The following is a 17,689-nucleotide window of genomic DNA, read 5'->3' on the forward strand; positions in this document are numbered from 1 at the left end:
TTTAGAGTGGCCAGGACAGCCCTCTTTGAGAGGGTTTCTTCCAGCTGCCAGAATGAGGGGAAGGAATGCTTCAGCGAGATTTCTTGGGAAGATTTCCAGGCATCAGGCACAATTCAGAAGATCCTTAGAAGCAGGCCTGAGGGGAGAGGCTGGGGAACAGGGTAGATTGAAGTCCCTTAGAAAGACATTAGGTTTTAGACACTGAGTAAAAAGGTATTTAAAACATCTTTCAGTACTAGCTTGCTGGCTCTTCTTCCCTGTGTCTGGCCTGACGTGTGTGGATGTGTGCCCACGCCAATGCCATCAGCTGCGGGATCTCTCTTGACTAGCCCTGCAGCTTCCACCAGCCTCCTTCCTAGGCTGGGGTGTGGTTCACTCCACCCCTTTCAGCTGTTTTTATCACACACTTCCAGCCCTGGGAACTCAGTTTCCCAAACCGAGAGCAAACTAAAGGTATGTGGTGGGGTCCACTCCACAACCTGTCTCCCCTTCTCTCCAGACATTGGTTCTGGGCCAATCACTGTGGGAACCTCCCAGTGGGACAACGAGTCAGAGCCGGGACCCAGAGGAGACACTGGGAATGCAGACTAGCAACAAATCTCCCTGCGAATCTGAAGATCCCCTTCCCCACCTCCCTCCACACTCCCACCCCTGGCCTGACACAATGGCTGGGTGGGGCTGAGGAACTGGCTTCCTCTGTGGAGATGGAAATCTGGGCCTTCAGTTCCCGCCCCAAAGACACAGGGATATTTATTTGGAGACACTGGGCGGCATTTGGTGCTCCAAGGGGCCAGGAAGATAGGCTGAAAACAGAAACTACCCCAAACCATAAAGGTAAATTCCTGGATTGGGGTGGGAGGGACTTGCAGGTGGGAGGGAAGAGAAGAGAGGTTCCCTTTGTGTCGAGTGTGGTTGGCTCACACCAAGGCAATAGGTTGGAGTTTGGGGAGACGGACAGTTGTGCAAGTGGTAGGAGAGATGGCCAGACATCCCTTCGCTGAGAGAGATAGGCATGCGCACTGTCAGCCCAGCCTGCCAGGACCACCCCATTCTCACCTCAACCACCGCCACTTAGCAGGGCAGGTGAGGGTGCGCACACAAAGCAACTCTCTCTCCATACCTGGGTTCCAGCCTTTTCTAACCTCCAACACCTTGGATGCCGGATTCTTCACATCCTCTAGGCCCTGTGTGCGCATGTGGAGCCTGGTGTGGTTGGGGGTGGTGGTGTCCGGTTGGGAGGAGGATCGGATTCCTGTTTCCTGCCCCTACTCACTCAGCCCTAGGAGGTGACGGAGAGTGGAGGGAACTGGAGGGTAAGTGCTTGGGGCCCCGACTCTCTGGGCCCTGTGGAAGGCCCGAGTTGGGAGTGGGGAAGGAAGTAAACGTAGGTAGCTGGGATGGGGAAGAGTGAGTTCCCTGAAGGGGCAGAGGCTGTGGAGCAGGAGACCACTGCCCAATGAGGGGCTTCATGGCAGCGTGTAGGGGCCACCGAGTGAGCTGCAACCTAAGGGGTCCCTGATGTCTGTCGTTTCTCAAGAACCTCAGCTGGGACCCGGAAGGCTATTTTGATCATGCAGAGAATTTAGGGTCTCTCTTGTGTCCCAGCTCTGGTCCTCATCCTCCTTGTCAAGAGGAAGAGAAGCCCAGGTCTCAGTCCCAGTCCCAGTCCCAGGGCTGTCGATTTGATGCTTTGGCCTGGAGTGGCGGCGGCCTCCCAGGCATCCGGGCAGGACCCAGCCTCCCATTGGAGCTTCTCTCTGTGACCAGACCCAGGTGTGGCAGGGATAAGAGGATGGGGAGCAGAAGAGACCAGGCTAGGGCCTCCGGTCTCCTGGGGTCAGAGGCTCCAGGAATCTTCACGGCAGGAAAAGGAGACTAAAAATAATCCGGAAAGGGAGAGTCCGGAGAGGGGAACTGGGAAATGGGAGGGGGAGGGGGAGCCAGAGCAGGGAAACAGTGATGCATCCCTCAGCTCAGGCACTGGCTTGCACGTGTGCGTGCGTGCGTGCATGTTCACATACACACATGCTTTACTCAGATAGCATAGAACACGCACGCGCACACTATACTCACACGACACATCAAGAGCCACCGCTGACCCCACTGCTTCCCAGCATACCCCTCAGGGCACACCCAACTCTCGCTTATCCAGGACTACATAACAGTGCACAGTAACTCCCATAAACTCCTACACATGGTGACTGGACCAGCAAGCTGAGTTCCCAGCATGGCATCTTACTGACCTCAGTTACCCCTGCCTCTCCGTCCTCCCCAACTAGCTTGTTCTTAGCCCCACTGTGTCCCCTAGCCCGACTGTGGCAGCAGAAGTCAAAGGATAGAGAAGCTGGCCAAGGCAGGACCCCAGAGACTGAGGCAGGAGGATCAGAAGTTTGATCTTAAAAAAGAAAAGCTGCCCAGGAAGGTCCGAGAGGGGGCAGGATGAGGGGTGAGAGGTGAATGAGGAGGTGTGATGAGGAGGAAGGGAGGGAAGTGTACCACACGCCAGTCTTCTCTCCCTTGACTCAAAAACATAGTTTTAGGCAGCCACAGTCTACCCACGGGGGACGGGGGACTCTGAGGAGTACTTTCTCCCTCCATTCTCCTCAGGGGATGACTTCCACAGGACACCTCCCTCCTTGGAAACACTCAGAAGACGATGTCAGCCCAGTCCCTTCCTGCAGCAACGCCCCCTACCTTGAAGCCCCCTCGGATCATCCGCCCCCGCCCCCCTTCTCGCCATCGGGCTCCACACTCCCCGGGACCTCCCCAAAACGGCTCCTCTTCGAAAGCACTTCCTCAAATACCCAATGATGCATCAACCTCAATGTGCACCTCCATCTTCTGGGAGCCCCCAACATCTTCCCTGAAGCCCCCTGCCCTTCTGCCCCCATCAGTTTCCAGAGCCAGTCTGGACTCTCAGACTTCCCCAGACTCGCCTTCCAGCACGCCCAGTCCCAGCCCAGTGTCCCGGCGCTCCGTCTCCCCAGAACCAGCTCCTTCATGTTCTCCAGTACCCCCACCCAAGCCCTCTGGATCTCCCCGAACACCTCTGCCCTCGCTTCCTATGCCCCTCCAGGATGGCTCTGCCTCGGCCCCTGGCACGGTTCGCAGACTGGCTGGCAAGTTTGAATGGGGGGCTGAAGGCAAAGCCCAGTCCTCAGACTCCCTGGAGCGATGCTCCCAAGGGGGCACGGATGTGAATGGGGAGAGAGAGACTCCCCAAGCCACCCCTTCCGGGAATGGATCCCAGGAGAATGGCACTCCAGGTAAGCATATGTTGAGGTAGCCTCAACACAGCTGGATCATCTTTGCTTTCAGTTCTCAAAAACCGGAACTCTAAAGGGCTAGCATCTGTAATGTAAATTTTGTATTTGAGAAATCTATATTCTGTGTTTCTCTGCGTTTGCAGACAGGGCGGATGAGATCTACAGATACCTGGGGTTAGTCCTTTATGTGGGGAAAGAGTCTGTGATGGGATGAGTCAGGTCCCAAGGACTTTCTCCTTAGACAATCCCTTCTGCTTACAGACGCTGCCCTGGCCTGCCCTCCATGCTGCCCCTGCGTCTGCCATGTAGCAAAACCTGGCCTGGAGCTCCGATGGGTGCCTGTGGGGAGTTCTGACGACATCCTCAGGGCCCCCTGCCGGGCATCCCCACTGCGAGCCTCCCGCTCCCGCATCAACCCACCGGTCATCAGCCACCCTCCAGTCGTCCTCACATCTTACCGCTCCACTGCCGAGCGCAAACTCCTACCTCCCCTCAAGCCCCCCAAGCCGACTCGAGTCAGGCAGGATACCAGCCCCTCCGGGGAGCTTCCACAGCCGGACCTGGAACTGCCTTCAGAAGATGGGATCCAGACAGGTACAAGGACAAGGAAGGGTTAGAACGTGGAAGGTAGGGAGAGAGGACAGGGCCTGGAGTGGCCTCTGTGCTTTGAGGGCACAGTGTGGAGGATGAGGGACCACTACAACCCTACCAAGCTTTTCCCATTTCTCCCAGCTGCTGCTCAGGAGCTGAGGGGGTCAGTCTTCGCTGGGGCTGGGGCTCAGTGTCTTGGGCTGGGGGACTGAAGGTTAGCTCTGGTCATTCTGAGTTCTCTCTCCAGGGGACAGACCTGAAGAAGCACCTCAGAATGTTCCTCCTGCGGCCTTGGAGGGAAGGTACTCAACTCCCCCAACCATGTTTCTACTCCTCTCCTCACCTCACGCTGCCTCTCATGCAAGGACAGACTAACTTCAAGGACAGAGGAATACTATCTTATGGGGGGGGGGGAACAGGGCTCCAGAGGAGCCCAGGTTTCTAATCTGATCTCTGTTCCTCGCTAATTATGCAGCCTTAAATAAATTCTCTTTTTTCTGGGCCTCAGAGTCTTTCTCTAAGAAGCAGGAATAAGCTTGGTTCTGTTCCATGCGGTTATTGAGGAATAATATTGCAAAAAATCTGTGCTCAAGCTAGGTTTAGTGGCACAGGCTATAATCCCAGCACTTAGCAGACTGAGTCAGGAAAATCAGGAGTTGAGGCCAGCCTGGGATATATATCACAGTTCACTTTCAAAACAGCAACAAACCAAAAATAAAACAAAAACCAAAGCATCAAAGGAGTCAAGCTCTCCTTTAATTTTCTTATCTTCTTGGGAGTCTGTATTAACATTATTTTTTAAGGTTTTTGTTTGTTTGTTTTGTTTTTTGAGATAGGGTTTCTCTGTGTATAAGTCCTAGCAGCCCTGGAACCAGCTCTGGCCCTGAACTCCACAGAGATCCGCCTGCCTCTGCCTCCCAAGTGCTGGGATTAAAGGCGTGTGCTACCACTGCCTGGCTTAAGGTTTATTTTTAATTGTGTGTGTGTGTGTGTGTGTGTGTGTGTGTGTGTGTGTGTCTGCAGGTACTTACAGAGACCAAAACAGTGGGATCTCCCCTTGTAGGCTGAGTTACAGATAGTTGTGACCCACCTGATGTAGATGCTGGGAATCAAACTCAGGTCCTCTGTATGGGTGTACATGCTCTTAACCACTGAGTCTCTTTTCAAACTCTCAATTAAAATGATTATGGCAAAACCATTGGGCAAACATGGCCGTCTCTTATGCTTTCTAGTCTTGCTGATCATCTTAGATTGACTGTTTTCATATTAGAAGTAATAATCCAGGTATGCTGATTTGTTTAGAAAGTATTTACTACAGGCCAAGCGGTGGTGACACATGCTTTTAATCCTACCTAGCACTTGGAAGGCAGAAGCAGGTGGAACTCTGTGAGTTTGAGGCCAGCCTGGTCTACAGAGCAAGTTCCAGGACAGGCTCCAAAGCTACTGAGAAACCCTGTCTCGAAAAACCAGAGAGAGAGAGAGAGAGAGAGAGAGAGAGAGAGAGAGAGAGAGAGAATGGCTGAATGGCTGATTACCAAGAGAGGGGAGCCAGTGAGCCACAGGAGTGAGAGTTTGACCATGTGGCGCTTGACTAAGCCACAAAGAAGACCTTCTAGACAGTGCTTCTGTGTGAGAGGGCTGCAGGGAGGGACTTGAAGTATCGACTGCACAGTAGCGGAGGAAGCAGGGATGGTTGGGGCCTGCTTTGCCGAGGGTCTCCCCTCCTACAGGCACATAGGAACATCTGGAGTTTGACCTGGGAGCTCTCAGGTCCCCCTCCACACAGTGTGCAATTGAGTTCTGTATCTCTCTCCTCTGCTATCCTGCGAATCACGCCCTCAGAATGGATCTCATATGTCTTCTTTCCTTCCTCCACAGGGATGAGGAAGGGCTGGAGGGGCTGAAGGAGCAGCAGTGGGAGCTGCCCCTGCAGGACGGTAGGTCTCTCCTGTGCCAGGCAGGAGGGAAGGGTTCTGATCCCTGGCCCTCCCTGATGTTCCCTGTCTACCTTCCAGAACCTTTATACCAGACCTACAGGGCAGCTGTGCTCTCAGAGGAGCTGTGGGGTGTGAGTGAGGACGGGAGCCCCTCTCCGGCTAATCCCGGAGAAGCTCCCACCTTCTCCAGGCTCCCGGGACCTCGAAACACTCTATGGCAGGAGCTCCCGGCCGTGCGAGCCAGTGGTCTCTTAGAGAGCCTAAGCCCCCAGGAAAGGCGCATGCAGGAGGTGGGTACCGCAGGGCGGGACTGACCTAAGTCAGGGCTGGCTGTGAGGTGGCTGGCTCTCTACTGTGGCCCCGCTCTCTTGTCTAGAGCCTGTTTGAGGTGGTGACCTCAGAGGCCTCCTACCTACGCTCCCTGAGGCTACTGACCGACACCTTCGTCCTGAGCCGGGATCTCCGGGACACACTCACTCCTCGGGATCACCATACACTTTTCTCCAACGTGCAGCGCGTCCAGGGAGTCAGTGAGCGGTCAGTGGGCCTTGGGCTGCTGAATGGGGCCTCCTTAGCTTTCTCCCTCTCCCAGATCTTCCCTCCCAGACTTTCTGTCCCTCCATTCATTGCCTCCGCTACGCTTTCAGGTTTCTAGGGACATTACTGTCCCGCGTTCGCTCTTCCCCACACATCAGCGACCTGTGTGATGTGGTGCATGCCCACGCGGTTGGTCCTTTCTCAGTGTATGTGGATTATGTACGGAACCAACAGTATCAGGAGGAGACGTATAGTCGCCTTATGTGAGTACATTGGTTTCTCTTCCCTTCCCGGGAATGTGTTCCAAGACCACCGGTGGATAGTACTAACCTTATACATCCATCTCTAAGAAAATGATTTATAAATTAGGCCCAGCATGAGATTAACAATGGCTAATCATAAAATAGAAAAACTAGAGCAATATAATGTAATAAAATTGTCAGCATCACTACTCTTGCACTTGGTGGACATGAGTAAGTAAATAAAAGATTATGAGAACACAGCTCCATAATACACCAGTTTGACAGATAGGACAGCTACTAAGTGATTGATAGGTGTGTAGTATATGGACATGAATACACTGGACAAAGGAATTATTAGTGTTCCAGATGAGATAGGGTGAGGCACCGTTGCTAGTCAGAAAGATATTCATTTCAAAAAGTACGAATTGTTTCTGGAATGTTCCATTTAATGGCGCCGGGTAATTGAAATTATGAAAACAAAACTACAGAGACGGGGGACTTCTGTATCTCAGAGCTGGAGGAACCTCTGAAGTCATGTTAAGGCTGAGACCAGAGCTGGCTGGAGGGTTGAGGCCCCTACTTCAGGGAACTCCTAGGCATCTGGGCTTTCTTGACAGGGACACTAACGTGCGCTTCTCTGCAGAGCTGCGAAGGCTGCAGAGCCTCCCCAAATGTGAGCGGCTCCCACTGCCGTCTTTCCTGCTACTGCCCTTCCAGCGAATCACCCGGCTCCGGATGCTACTGCAGGTACTGTTCTGGCCTGGTGCCTGTTCCGACCTACCAACTCTGCAATGGAAACGCTCTCCAAGGCCTCTGGTCTAGTTATCATCACTTCCTATCCCACCATCACCACAGACTTTCTCTCAGGGAGACCTCTTCCAACCTCAGCTCCCTAAACGCCTCTGGGGAGCAGAAAGAACCGTCTAGACTTTCTTTGGCTCAGTCTCTAACTAACTGAGATCTACAGAGGGACAAGCAGTGGGTTTGGGGAGGAATGAAAAAATAAACCTTAGATATTCCAGTGATTGTGGACTTCAAAGGGCCATGGTAAATACGCAGATTTATAGTGTGTCTATAAAATTCAATTTTTATGGTGGCTGTACGTCGGGGTTGAACACTGTAGCTTAGTGGTAGACAGCTTGCCTAGAGTGTACTAGACTAGGCCTTGGATATGCTCTCCAGTGCCACTAACTAAATAAAATTTAAATAAATGAAAAAGTTCCTTAGCGGAATAATACTGAGGGAAAAATGGGGGTTTTATGAAACATTTTTTATATCTATTTGTGTGTGTGTGTGTGTACATGGAAGTCAGAGGACAACATGCAGAAGTCAGTTTGCTTTTTTCATCACCTGGATCCGGAGATCAAATTCAGGTCTTGATTGACTGCAAAATGCCTTCCCTGCTAAGTCATTGCAGGAGCCAGTTCTGGATTTCTCTGTGTAGGTCCCACAGAAACTGTTACCCTCTGAGCCAGAGAAACACCTTTCAACCCAAAGTATAGACTTCCCTTTGACTAGTTCACCTAGTATGGGAATTTTGAAAAAGATTTATATGAGCCGGGTAGTGGTGGCACATGCCTTTAATCCCAGCATTCTACAGGCAAAGGCAGGTGGAACTCTGTGAGTTTGAGGCCAGCCTGGTCTACAGAGCTAGTTCCAGGACAGGCTCCAAAGCTACAGAGAAACCCTGCCTTGAAGAAAAAAAAAAAAAAGATTTAGATTTATATGTTTTGATTTTATGTGTGTGTTTTGCCTGCATGCATGTATGCGTGCCTTGTGCTAATAGAGGTTAGAAACGTGAACTGGATCCTCTGGAGCTGGAGTTACAGACAGTTGTGAGCTACCCTGTAGATGCTGGGAACTGAACTCCGGTCCTCTGAAAGAGTATTGAGTGCTCTTAACTGTTGAGCCATCTCTCTAGCTCCCTCCTCCAGTTTTGGAATTTTCTTTTTTTCTTTTTTAGACAAAAATCTCACTATGTAGTTATGGCTGGCATGCTATGTTGCTATGTATTCCAGGCTGGCCTGACTCCAAGAGATCTTCACCAGCACCGCTAGAGTGCTGGAATTAAAAGTGTGCATCCCGTGCCTGGCAGTACTGGAATCTTTTTTTCCCCTCTCAGATAGATTTATTTATTTATTTATTTATTTTACGTCTGAGTGCTCTTTCTGCATGAAGATAGGCACAAGAGGCTATCAGATGTAACTGGAGGGGTCTTTTCTGCCCACCAGTTCCCAAATAACCACTCTGGTGCTTAATATTAATTAAAAATGTTTGGCTTATTAGCTCAGGCTTATTATCAACTAGTCCTTACAACTTAAATTAATCCATTTGTATTGTTCCACGTTTTACCACAAAGCTCGTGGTTTCTACCTCACATCTTGCTTTTCCACAGCAGCTGGCGTCTCCCAGACTCCGCCTTCTTTTTTCCTCCCTCCAGCTTTGATTTCCTGCCTAACTCTATTCTGCCCTGCCAGAAGCCAAAGCAGCTTCTTTATTAATAATGGTAATAAAACATTCACAGCATGCAGAGGGGCATCCCATATCAAACAGATCCCATTATAGATGGTTGTGAGCCACCATGTGGGTGCTGGGAATTGAACTCAGGACCTCTGGAAGAGCAGCGGATGCTCTTAACTGCTGAGCCATCTCTCCAGCCCCAGTACTGAAATCTTAGTACAAAGAGTGTTCAATTAGATGCTGCTGCTGCTATTGTCTTCTTTTTCTCTTTCTTTATTATGACACAGTTGGTTTTTCTTATTGTTGCTTTTTTTTTGTTTGCTTGTTTTTGTTGTTATTTATTTGTTTTAAAACTCACTACGTAGCCCAGGCCAGCCTCAAACTTGCAGTCTTCTGCCTCAGCTTCTAGTGTTGGGATAACAGGTGTGTACAGTGTGTGAGAGCAGGAGCCTTTATTTGTTTATTTGTTTATTTATTTATTTTGAGACAGGGTTTCCTCTGTAGCTTTGGACACTGTCCTGGAACTCACTCTGTAGACCAGGGTGGCCTCGAACTCACAGAGATCTGCCTGCCTCTGTCTCCTGAGGGTTGGGACTAAAGGCATGTGCCACTACTGCCCGGCCCAGGAAACATTATTTACATGACTTTATAAGGAGGAAACTGGGTGCAGTTTCAGTAACTTGGCCTAGGCCATGCATGGGGCCAGAAGTGGTGGTGCATGCCTGTAATCCCAGCTTTGTGAGGGTTGACTGAAGGAAGGGTTTAGAGTTCAAGGCCAGCCAGGGCTGCTTAGCAAAAATGCAGAAATCCAGGCATTTCTAACTGCCCTGCTATTTTGTTAGGCTAGTAAATTTTTTTTAAAAGAACCCCCCACCAAGCATTTATGGTGTGCCAAGGACTGTGCTAAATCCTCTTTAAATATCACCTCAAATCCTCACAATATTATTAATGTACTAAATAGATATCAGCTGCATCTTATAAGTGGGGAAACTGAGGCTCTGAGCAGCAAGTGATAGGACTTTGCTCAGGCTCTGGCAGCTGGTAAGCAGTAGGTCTCATGGCCTTGCTGAGGGGTATCTTGGGAGACCTGTGAATCCTGAACGGAACATTTGGCAAAGCTGGGCCGAGTCCACAGTGCCTCAGAATTTCAGGGCAACGGAAGATCTCAGTCACCCTTCCCTCTTTCTTCCCAGAACATCCTGGGCCAGACAGAGGAGGGGTCCAGTCGCCAGGAGAACGCCCAGAAGGCCCTGGGTGCTGTGAGCAAGGTGGGCAGGATGGAAGCCGAGGAGGGAAGGTGCCAAGTGGTAGAGGGGAAGTGGAAGGGAGCAGGGGGCTGCTGGCTGGGATGGGTGACTCAGTTCTCCTCACCAGATCATTGAGCGCTGCAGCGCTGAGGTGGGGCGCATGAAGCAGACAGAAGAACTGATCCGACTCACCCAGAGGTTGCGTTTCCATAAGGTCAAGGTTAGTTCTGCCCAGACTCCCCATCTTGTCTTTCCTCACCATGCTGCGAGGCTAAACCCTTCTTTTTCTCCTCGCAGGCTCTACCCCTGGTCTCCTGGTCACGGCGCCTGGAATTACAGGGGGAGCTGACGGAGTTGGGATGTCGGAGGGGGGGTGTGCTCTTCACCTCCCGCCCCCGCTTCACTCCCCTCTGCCTGCTGCTCTTCAGCGATCTGCTGCTTATCACTCAGCCCAAGAGGTGGGTCCTGCGTGGGAGGGGAGCAAGCCCAAGCTAGAGTGGAGAAGAGGCATCTAGCGGGACGCACCTGCTCTCCTCTGAACGCCCTCTTCCCTGGGTAGTGGGCAGCGGTTGCAGGTTCTGGACTATGCCCATCGCTCCCTGGTGCAGGCCCAGCAGGTTCCTGACCCGTCTGGACCCCCTACATTTCGCCTCTCCCTTCTAAGCAACCACCAGGGTCGCCCCACCCACAGGCTACTCCAAGCCGCCTCACTGTGAGTCATGACTCTAGAAAACACTCTTGGGGGTTGGGGAATGTGGCTCAGTGGTAGAGAGCTTGCCCAGTGTGCATGAGACCCTGGATTCAGCCCTGGCACCGCAGGAGAGAACAAACCAACATGGTGGCATACCTCTATAATCTGAGCACAGGGGAGACTGAAGTCGGTAGGAGGACCATAAGTTTGAGGCCTGCCTGAGCAGCCTTGTCAAAACCCGCAAACAAGCAAGCCACCCTAGGACAGTCACCTGATCTCTCTATATTCTATTGCTCCTCTCTGTCCTCCATGGCCCCTATTTTATCCCCAAGGAGTATTCTTGGGTCAACTGTGAACCTCCTATGTTCACCACTAGGTCAGACATGCAGCGCTGGCTGGGGGCTTTTCCCACCCCAGGTCCCCTTCCCTGTTCCCCAGACACCGTCTATGAAGACTGTGGTAAGTATCTCCCAGGAGGTGGAGGGAAAATGTGAGTCCTAAGGGGGATATGGGATAACAACTAAAAAAAGGGGATCCCACTGTAGTGTTACCCTTTCTCCACCAGAGTGTTCCCAGGAGCTGAGTTCAGAGTCACCCACACCTTCCAAGACAGAGGGACAAAGCCTGGATTCCAAGGCCCCCCGCAAGCATCCCCACAAGAATCCTGAAGGTGAGAGAGCCTTTCATGTACTCACACAGCAAATATTCATTGAGCACCATGAGCCAAACACAGTGTTTTAAGCTCTGCTGATATAAGCATTTCTCCCCTGGCAGCGCTGGGATCGAGTCCAGGGCCTTACACGTGATAGGCTAGTGCTGTACTGAGCTACACCCCGCAGCCCTGGCGTATACTCTTTTGAGGGGATGGTGGTTTCGAGACAGGGTTTCTCTGTAGCTTTGGAACCTGTTCTGCTGTTCTGGAATTAACTTTGTAGACCAAGCCAACCTTGAACTCACAGATCCGCCTGCCTCTGCCTCCCGAGTGGCAGGATTAAAGGCATGTGCCACTGCTGCCTGGATGAGACTCTTCCTTAAAAAAAATAAAAAGAAAGAAAGAAAGAAAGAAAGAAAGAAAGAGAATTCCAGTAATAGGAACTCATTTTTTACAGTCCGTATGTGTAGTCCCAGTACTGGAGAGGTTGAGGCAGGAGGATTTCTGTTTGATTGAGTTTTATAGTGAATTCTGAACCAGCTACAACTAGATACCAAGACACTGTCTCAACAAAACAAGTCTAAATGAGATAAGTAAGTATAAATAATATGTTATGTATGTTAGAAGGGGATGAGTGCCCTGGAAAAAGCATGGAGTAAGGCAGGAGGGAGTTCTGGGGTTTGGTAGGATCTCAAATAGTCAGGTGAGACAGACCTCACTAGGAGGCAATGTGTGAGCCTGACAGGGTGCTCGGTCTAGGTGTTCAGTGCCTGGAGGAAGAGTAGACCAGCTGGAGGGCACGAGCTGAGCAAAGGCCCAGGACCTGGTGTGCAGTAAAGGAGCTGCAGGGAGACCAGTGTGCCTAGACTGATCCAGAAGAGGAGCTGCAGGGAGGCCAGTGTGCCTAGACTGATCCAGAAGAACTGTAGGGAGGCCAGTGTGCCTAGACTGATCCAGAAGAGGAGCTGCAGGGAGGCCAGTGTGCCTAGACTGATCCAGAAGAACTGTAGGGAGGCCAGTGTGCCAGACTGATCCAGAAGAGGAGCTGGAAACAAATGAGGTCACAGGGAATAACAGATAAGATCCTGCAGCCCCTTGCAAGAATTCTTTTTTAGATTTATTTTTATTATTTGTTTTTTAGATTTATCTTTTTATTATTTTATGTGTATGAGTGTTTTGCCTGCATGCATGTCTGTGCACACGTGTATGCCTGGTGCCTGCCGAGGTCAGAAGAGTCCCTGGAGACTGGAGTTAAAGATGGTTGTGGGTTTCCATGTGGGTGCTGGGAATCGAACCTGGGTCCTCTGGAAGAACACCAATTTCTCTTAACTTCTGAGCCAGTTCTCAAGCCCAGAAGTTCTTGTGATTGAGGTAACAAGAGCAGTCATGACAGGACCTGACCTAGAACTGCCACCGCCCCTTCCAGATGCTTCTGGGAGAGGTGGTAACTGAGTTTGAATGCTCGACTCTGCTTCTCCACTACTTCCCAACCCACCATGACCTGAGACCCCAGAGGGCCTGCTTCCCCAGCCACTGGACCTCGGACCCTGCTCCCCACAAGCCTATTTTTCTTTCCCCAGGTTGGCTTAAAGGGCTTCCTGGAGCCTTCCCTGCCCAGTTGGTGTGTGAAGTCACTGGAGAACACGAAAGGAGGAAGCATCTTCGCCAGCATCAGAAGCTCCTTGAGGCTGTGGGACCCTGTCCAGGCACTTCTGACACCCCTCAGCCCTAACGCAGGCTAGGGAGAGGGCACAGACTGGGACACTGGCAGCAGCACGGAGAAGGCGAAGTCTGCCCAGCTCTGTATCCCTCCGCCCCCTGTTGCTGTCGGTGGAAACACTACCTCTAGTGGCACCAGCAGAGCTAGAGCTTCAGGACCGAGCAGCTAATGAAACAGGCCATCTGAGCCCACAGCAGGGAAGAATGAGGATGGCTTGATGTGCTGCCAATGGAGACAGCACAGTGTCCAAGGTTGAGACCCTGGCTGTCGACTGTCACCAAGGAAGAAGCCGGGCAATGCATTTGAGAAAAGGCGTTACCGGAGGAGTCCTGAAGACAACAGGGATGGGTAGGAGCCCATTCAGCCAAAGAAGATGGTGGTTTGGACCCAAGAGACCAGTAGTCATTCTACTTGGTTCTACAGAAGCCACTGATCCTACCCTTTGAGTATAGAAAGTGTTAAATTAATCTAACCCTTCTGTTTCTGGACTACTTCCTATACCCTTCCAAACCACTTCCTTTGTTCCAGAAGAATCCAGAGTGTGTCTCAGAGGACATGTGTACACATGTGTCCATGTGTATATGTATCTAGGAAGGCAGTTCTGCTGAATGCGGTGTTTGTGTGTGTGAAAGAGAGAGAGAGAGAGAGAGAGAGAGAGAGAGAGAGAGAGAGAGAAAACCACTCATGTCAGTGGTGACTGGAAACTTCATTTCTTTTTTTTCTTTTTTTTTCCTTGTTATTTTTCTCCCAAGAAGACATTTGGCCTGAGTTCTAAAGAGAGTGCTGAGTATAGCTTGGCCAGAGGCTAGGGCCGTGGATGAGAGCCATGGATTCTGGGTCTCTTGGGTCCTCCTGGGTTCCATGACAGTTGAAGCAGTCAATGGTCTGGCACGTCGCTGAGGAACCAAGTAGCTGGGATGAAAGAGCCTCTGCAGTCTGGGTATTTTCCTGTCCCAAACACTGACCTCCATATTTCGTGCCTCTCTGCTTATCTCCCAACTTGAATTGTCGTCACATCAGCCAGCCTCAGCAGCAGGCTGCAGAACGAGTCCCAGGCCAGTCAGCGTCCATTCTGGGGGATCTTCGTCTAACCTGATCCTCTCAGAGGGCCAGCTCGGTGGAGGGAGTAGAGAGCTGGTGGCATTTCCTAGCCTCAACCAGTGTCTGCTGCTGAGAACCTGTCCTCATGCTGGAGAGGTGAGGGCTACCACAGTAGGACAGACAATTGCTAGGGTTGGAGCTCAAGCCTGGGCGAAGGCTCCCTCTTCACAACTGTTCAATGCTCTTCCTTCATGTATGACAACCTGCCCAGCCTGAACCTGCCTCGGTGGCTGTGGAAGGTGGAATGACTCTGGGGACTTGAAGGCAGAAGGGCACTTGGCATGTCCACAACTTTCACCCAGAAAAGTGCCAACCATATGGGAAACTCTCAATAAACGTTGGTGGCATTACCCCGAGGCTCGTCAAAGCTTGAGCGGGCAATGGTCTACGAACAATGGCTTTATATGGGGATAGGGCTGGCTGCAGCGGTGCCAAGAACAGGTGCATCGGTTCCACTGGAACTAGGGTTAGAGACCCGGAGCAATGCCTGCTCGGAGTGTGTCGGCCTCTGCACAGCTTCCTAAGATCTGTGCCTGTGGTGGACTAGAGCAGCTGCAGCTGGGGCTGCTGCAGGCTGGAAAAGAAGGCAGGGCAGGCTCAGCGCAGCTGGAGCGGTATAGAGGGTACAGTAAGAGATCAGAGCACAGTGTCACCAACAAGGGCCTTTCACCGACTAGCCACATGTCTCTGTGTTTGATTCCATTCTGCGCCTGCTTATTGACCACCTCCTGGTTCGAGTCTGGTCATAAACTTCACAGACCACCTTAGCTGTTCTTACCTGCTTCTAGGCTACCAGGAAAGCAGACGAGGTAATCCAGAACAGTCCTGTGATAACTGGCCGGCCTCACTTGGCTTTTCATGGTGTGACCAGAATACCCAGACAATCACAGCTTGTAAGGGAAGCTTTATTTTAACTCAGGGTTTCAGAGTTTCCTAGATACGCTCACGAGCCCTGGTGCTCCAGGGCTGTGGCAGAGCAGAGGGAACCTGCTCACCATGGTGGGTAGGAACCAAAGGAGGAATGATTGAGGTTTCAATATCCCCTTCAAAGGCATGCTCTCATACCCTAACTCCTATTAGACCCCACATGCTAAAGGTTCCTCCCACCACCTACCTCAACTACGCCTTCAATATATGCCTTTCAGGGGACATTTAAGATCCAAACCGGTGGGAGATGGTGGCACAGGTATGGACTCCCTGCATTTAGAAGGCTAAGCAGGGTAGTCTTTGATTCAATGTCATCCTGAGCACCTAGCAAGATTCAAATAAACCAAACAAATAAGATCTGAACCAGAACACAGCTCAAAGTAGCCATGGTCAAGCCAAGCAGAGTTGAGCAGATAACCGGGTCTGAGTTCTCACATGAAGAATCTGCTTCCAAACCCACCGACTTGTTGGTGGTATTTAGTTCCCCCACTAACCGAGTAGCGGTGCCCATCACTTTGGCCGTTCATTAGAACCTAATCACTAAGTGAGGTGCGGTGGTACCGATCCGAACCCCAGCACTGGTAAGGTGGAGGCAAGAAGATCCAGAGTCCAAGGCTGACTTAACAGAAAGTCTGAGGCCAGCCGGACTGCTTGTGTCTCACACACACAGGCACACGCACACACACTTCAATCACTAAGTGCGTATTCAAAAGGCAATACCTCTTATATAAACGCATGAATAGCAAAAGCAGGGGATCGCTGAAGTCCATTTACCGTAGTCACTAAAGGTGAGCCAAAAGCTTCCTTAACTCATCTTCCTTCAGTTAGAGCGCAATAACTGATTGCATTTCTTTTTGTTTGTTTTGTTTTTCTTTTTAGGCAGGATCTCACTACGTCACTTGGCTGGTCTGATACATTCTATACAGACCAGGGTGGCTGGCCTCAAACTCACAGAGATCCTCCTGTCTTTGCCTCCTGGGTGCTGGGGTTAAAGGTACATAACAACTATACTTAGCTTTTGGGCTTTTTTTTTTTTGCTTGTTGTTGTTGTTACTTTTTTTTTGGGGGGGTTTGCTTGTTTGTTTTTAAGACAGTGTCTCCCTCTGTGGTGTATGACCTCTAACTCACAGCACTCCTCCTGCCTCAGGTTCCCAAGTCCTGTGATTACAGACATGACCTACCAAACCTGGCCTGATTTTTATAAATCCTGCAGAAATATATGCCCAGGTGAATTCACTTTTAGGGTCCTCCAATGGAGCCTAAAAAAGCCAGTTTAAGTTATGAGATCTGAAGCTTAAGATAAAAAAGGCCAATATTTATATATTTATTTAAAAGATATTTAAAGGTACAAGCTGGGGAAAGTCATCTAAGTTTATCTGACAGAGAGGGAGAGCATCTTAACTTTCCTCTTGGTTTTAAGTCTGAGCAGAAGCTGCATAAACTAGAGGAGGCGGAAATTTTTTTTTCAATAAAAAATTATATTAAAAAAAAAAACTAGAGGCCACACAAAGTCAATGCGGAAGCTCACTCTGCTCAAAAAGAAACTGAGTTGTTCCTATGTGTGTGTGTTTTCTAGATTGCATCTCATATGCTTTAAAATAAACAAATAAATCGCTTTTCCCGTACCCACACAGAGCCATGCCTCTATGTATTAGCTAGTACAGTCTTTTAAAAAGTGGCATGTCATTATTTGGGTTTCCTCAGAAGCAGACCACTAGACAAAGATCAGAGTGTAGGAAGTTACGGGGGAGGTGAACCCATGCCAGAGTTAAGAGAGACATAAGGAAGTGAGACAGGAAAGGGCCAAAGATCAACAAGGGCTATCAAAACCGGAGGCAACCAGGACAATTGGAGCCTAATCCCACTGGGAGCTGGAGGTTACACAAAGCATTGGGGAGGACAAAGTATAGTCCCAGGCTATAAAACTACGTTTTATATATTGGAACAGCTGTCTGTGATGACTTCGAGACTACATTAGCCAAGTTGGGTAGTTATAGAGACTTACTCAAAAACCTTGAGGGGGGGGAGGAGTGTACCTGAGTGTATGTCTGGGCACTGTCTGTAGAGTAGCTTGTGAATGTCAAAAGAAGCATTGGATTCCCTGGAACTGGATACAACTTAGTTATCGTGCAAGTGCTGGGAACTGGGAACTGAACCTGGATCCTCTGAATTTCTCCAGCCCTGAGTATTTGTTTGTTTGTTTGTTTGATTGGTTGGTTTTTTGAGACAGGGTTTCTCAGCGTGTCTCTGGCTGTCCTGGAACCCACTTTAGAGAACAGGTTGGCCTTGAACTCACAAAGATCTGCCTGCCGCTGCCT

General features: G+C 50.4%; 1 protein-coding gene across 6 annotated transcripts; it reads left to right on the plus strand.

Moving 5' to 3' along the window:
* Positions 1-502: 502 nt before the first annotated feature.
* Positions 503-16,880, plus strand: Arhgef15 (Rho guanine nucleotide exchange factor 15). 6 transcript variants are annotated; one of them, XM_050162715.1, is made up of 18 exons: positions 542-834; positions 1,182-1,313; positions 1,606-1,773; positions 2,608-3,266; positions 3,528-3,860; positions 4,105-4,159; positions 5,736-5,794; positions 5,873-6,084; positions 6,171-6,331; positions 6,442-6,594; positions 7,191-7,320; positions 10,227-10,301; positions 10,408-10,500; positions 10,578-10,738; positions 10,840-10,992; positions 11,348-11,430; positions 11,537-11,641; positions 13,204-16,877. In XM_050162715.1, the coding sequence occupies exons 4-18, from the start codon at positions 2,657-2,659 to the stop codon at positions 13,353-13,355; spliced, it is 2,535 nt and encodes an 844-aa protein (XP_050018672.1). In that variant the 5' UTR covers positions 542-834; positions 1,182-1,313; positions 1,606-1,773; positions 2,608-2,656; the 3' UTR covers positions 13,356-16,877. The 6 variants fall into 6 exon arrangements, with proteins under 6 accessions (XP_050018677.1, XP_050018676.1, XP_050018674.1 ...); XM_050162717.1 differs by lacking the exon at positions 1,606-1,773 and having other exon boundaries at positions 540-834; positions 2,624-3,266; XM_050162714.1 differs by lacking the exon at positions 1,606-1,773 and having other exon boundaries at positions 546-834.
* Positions 16,881-17,689: the final 809 nt, after the last annotated feature.

The sequence above is a fragment of the Alexandromys fortis genome, unplaced genomic scaffold, assembly GCF_014885135.2.
Source record: "Alexandromys fortis isolate MF-2015 unplaced genomic scaffold, M_Fortis_MF-2015_v1.1 scaffold_84, whole genome shotgun sequence".
NCBI lineage: Eukaryota > Metazoa > Chordata > Mammalia > Rodentia > Cricetidae > Alexandromys > Alexandromys fortis.

Bases quoted from the DNA above. Each gene is read 5' to 3' on its own strand.
- Arhgef15 (XM_050162717.1), top strand. From the start codon at position 2,657: ATGTCAGCCCAGTCCCTTCCTGCAGCAACGCCCCCTACCTTGAAGCCC. The intron at 4,160-5,735 runs GTACTCAACTCC...CTTCCTCCACAG, and splicing joins CCTGCGGCCTTGGAGGGAAG to GGATGAGGAAGGGCTGGAGG. The intron at 10,739-10,839 runs GTGGGTCCTGCG...TTCCCTGGGTAG, and splicing joins CTTATCACTCAGCCCAAGAG to TGGGCAGCGGTTGCAGGTTC.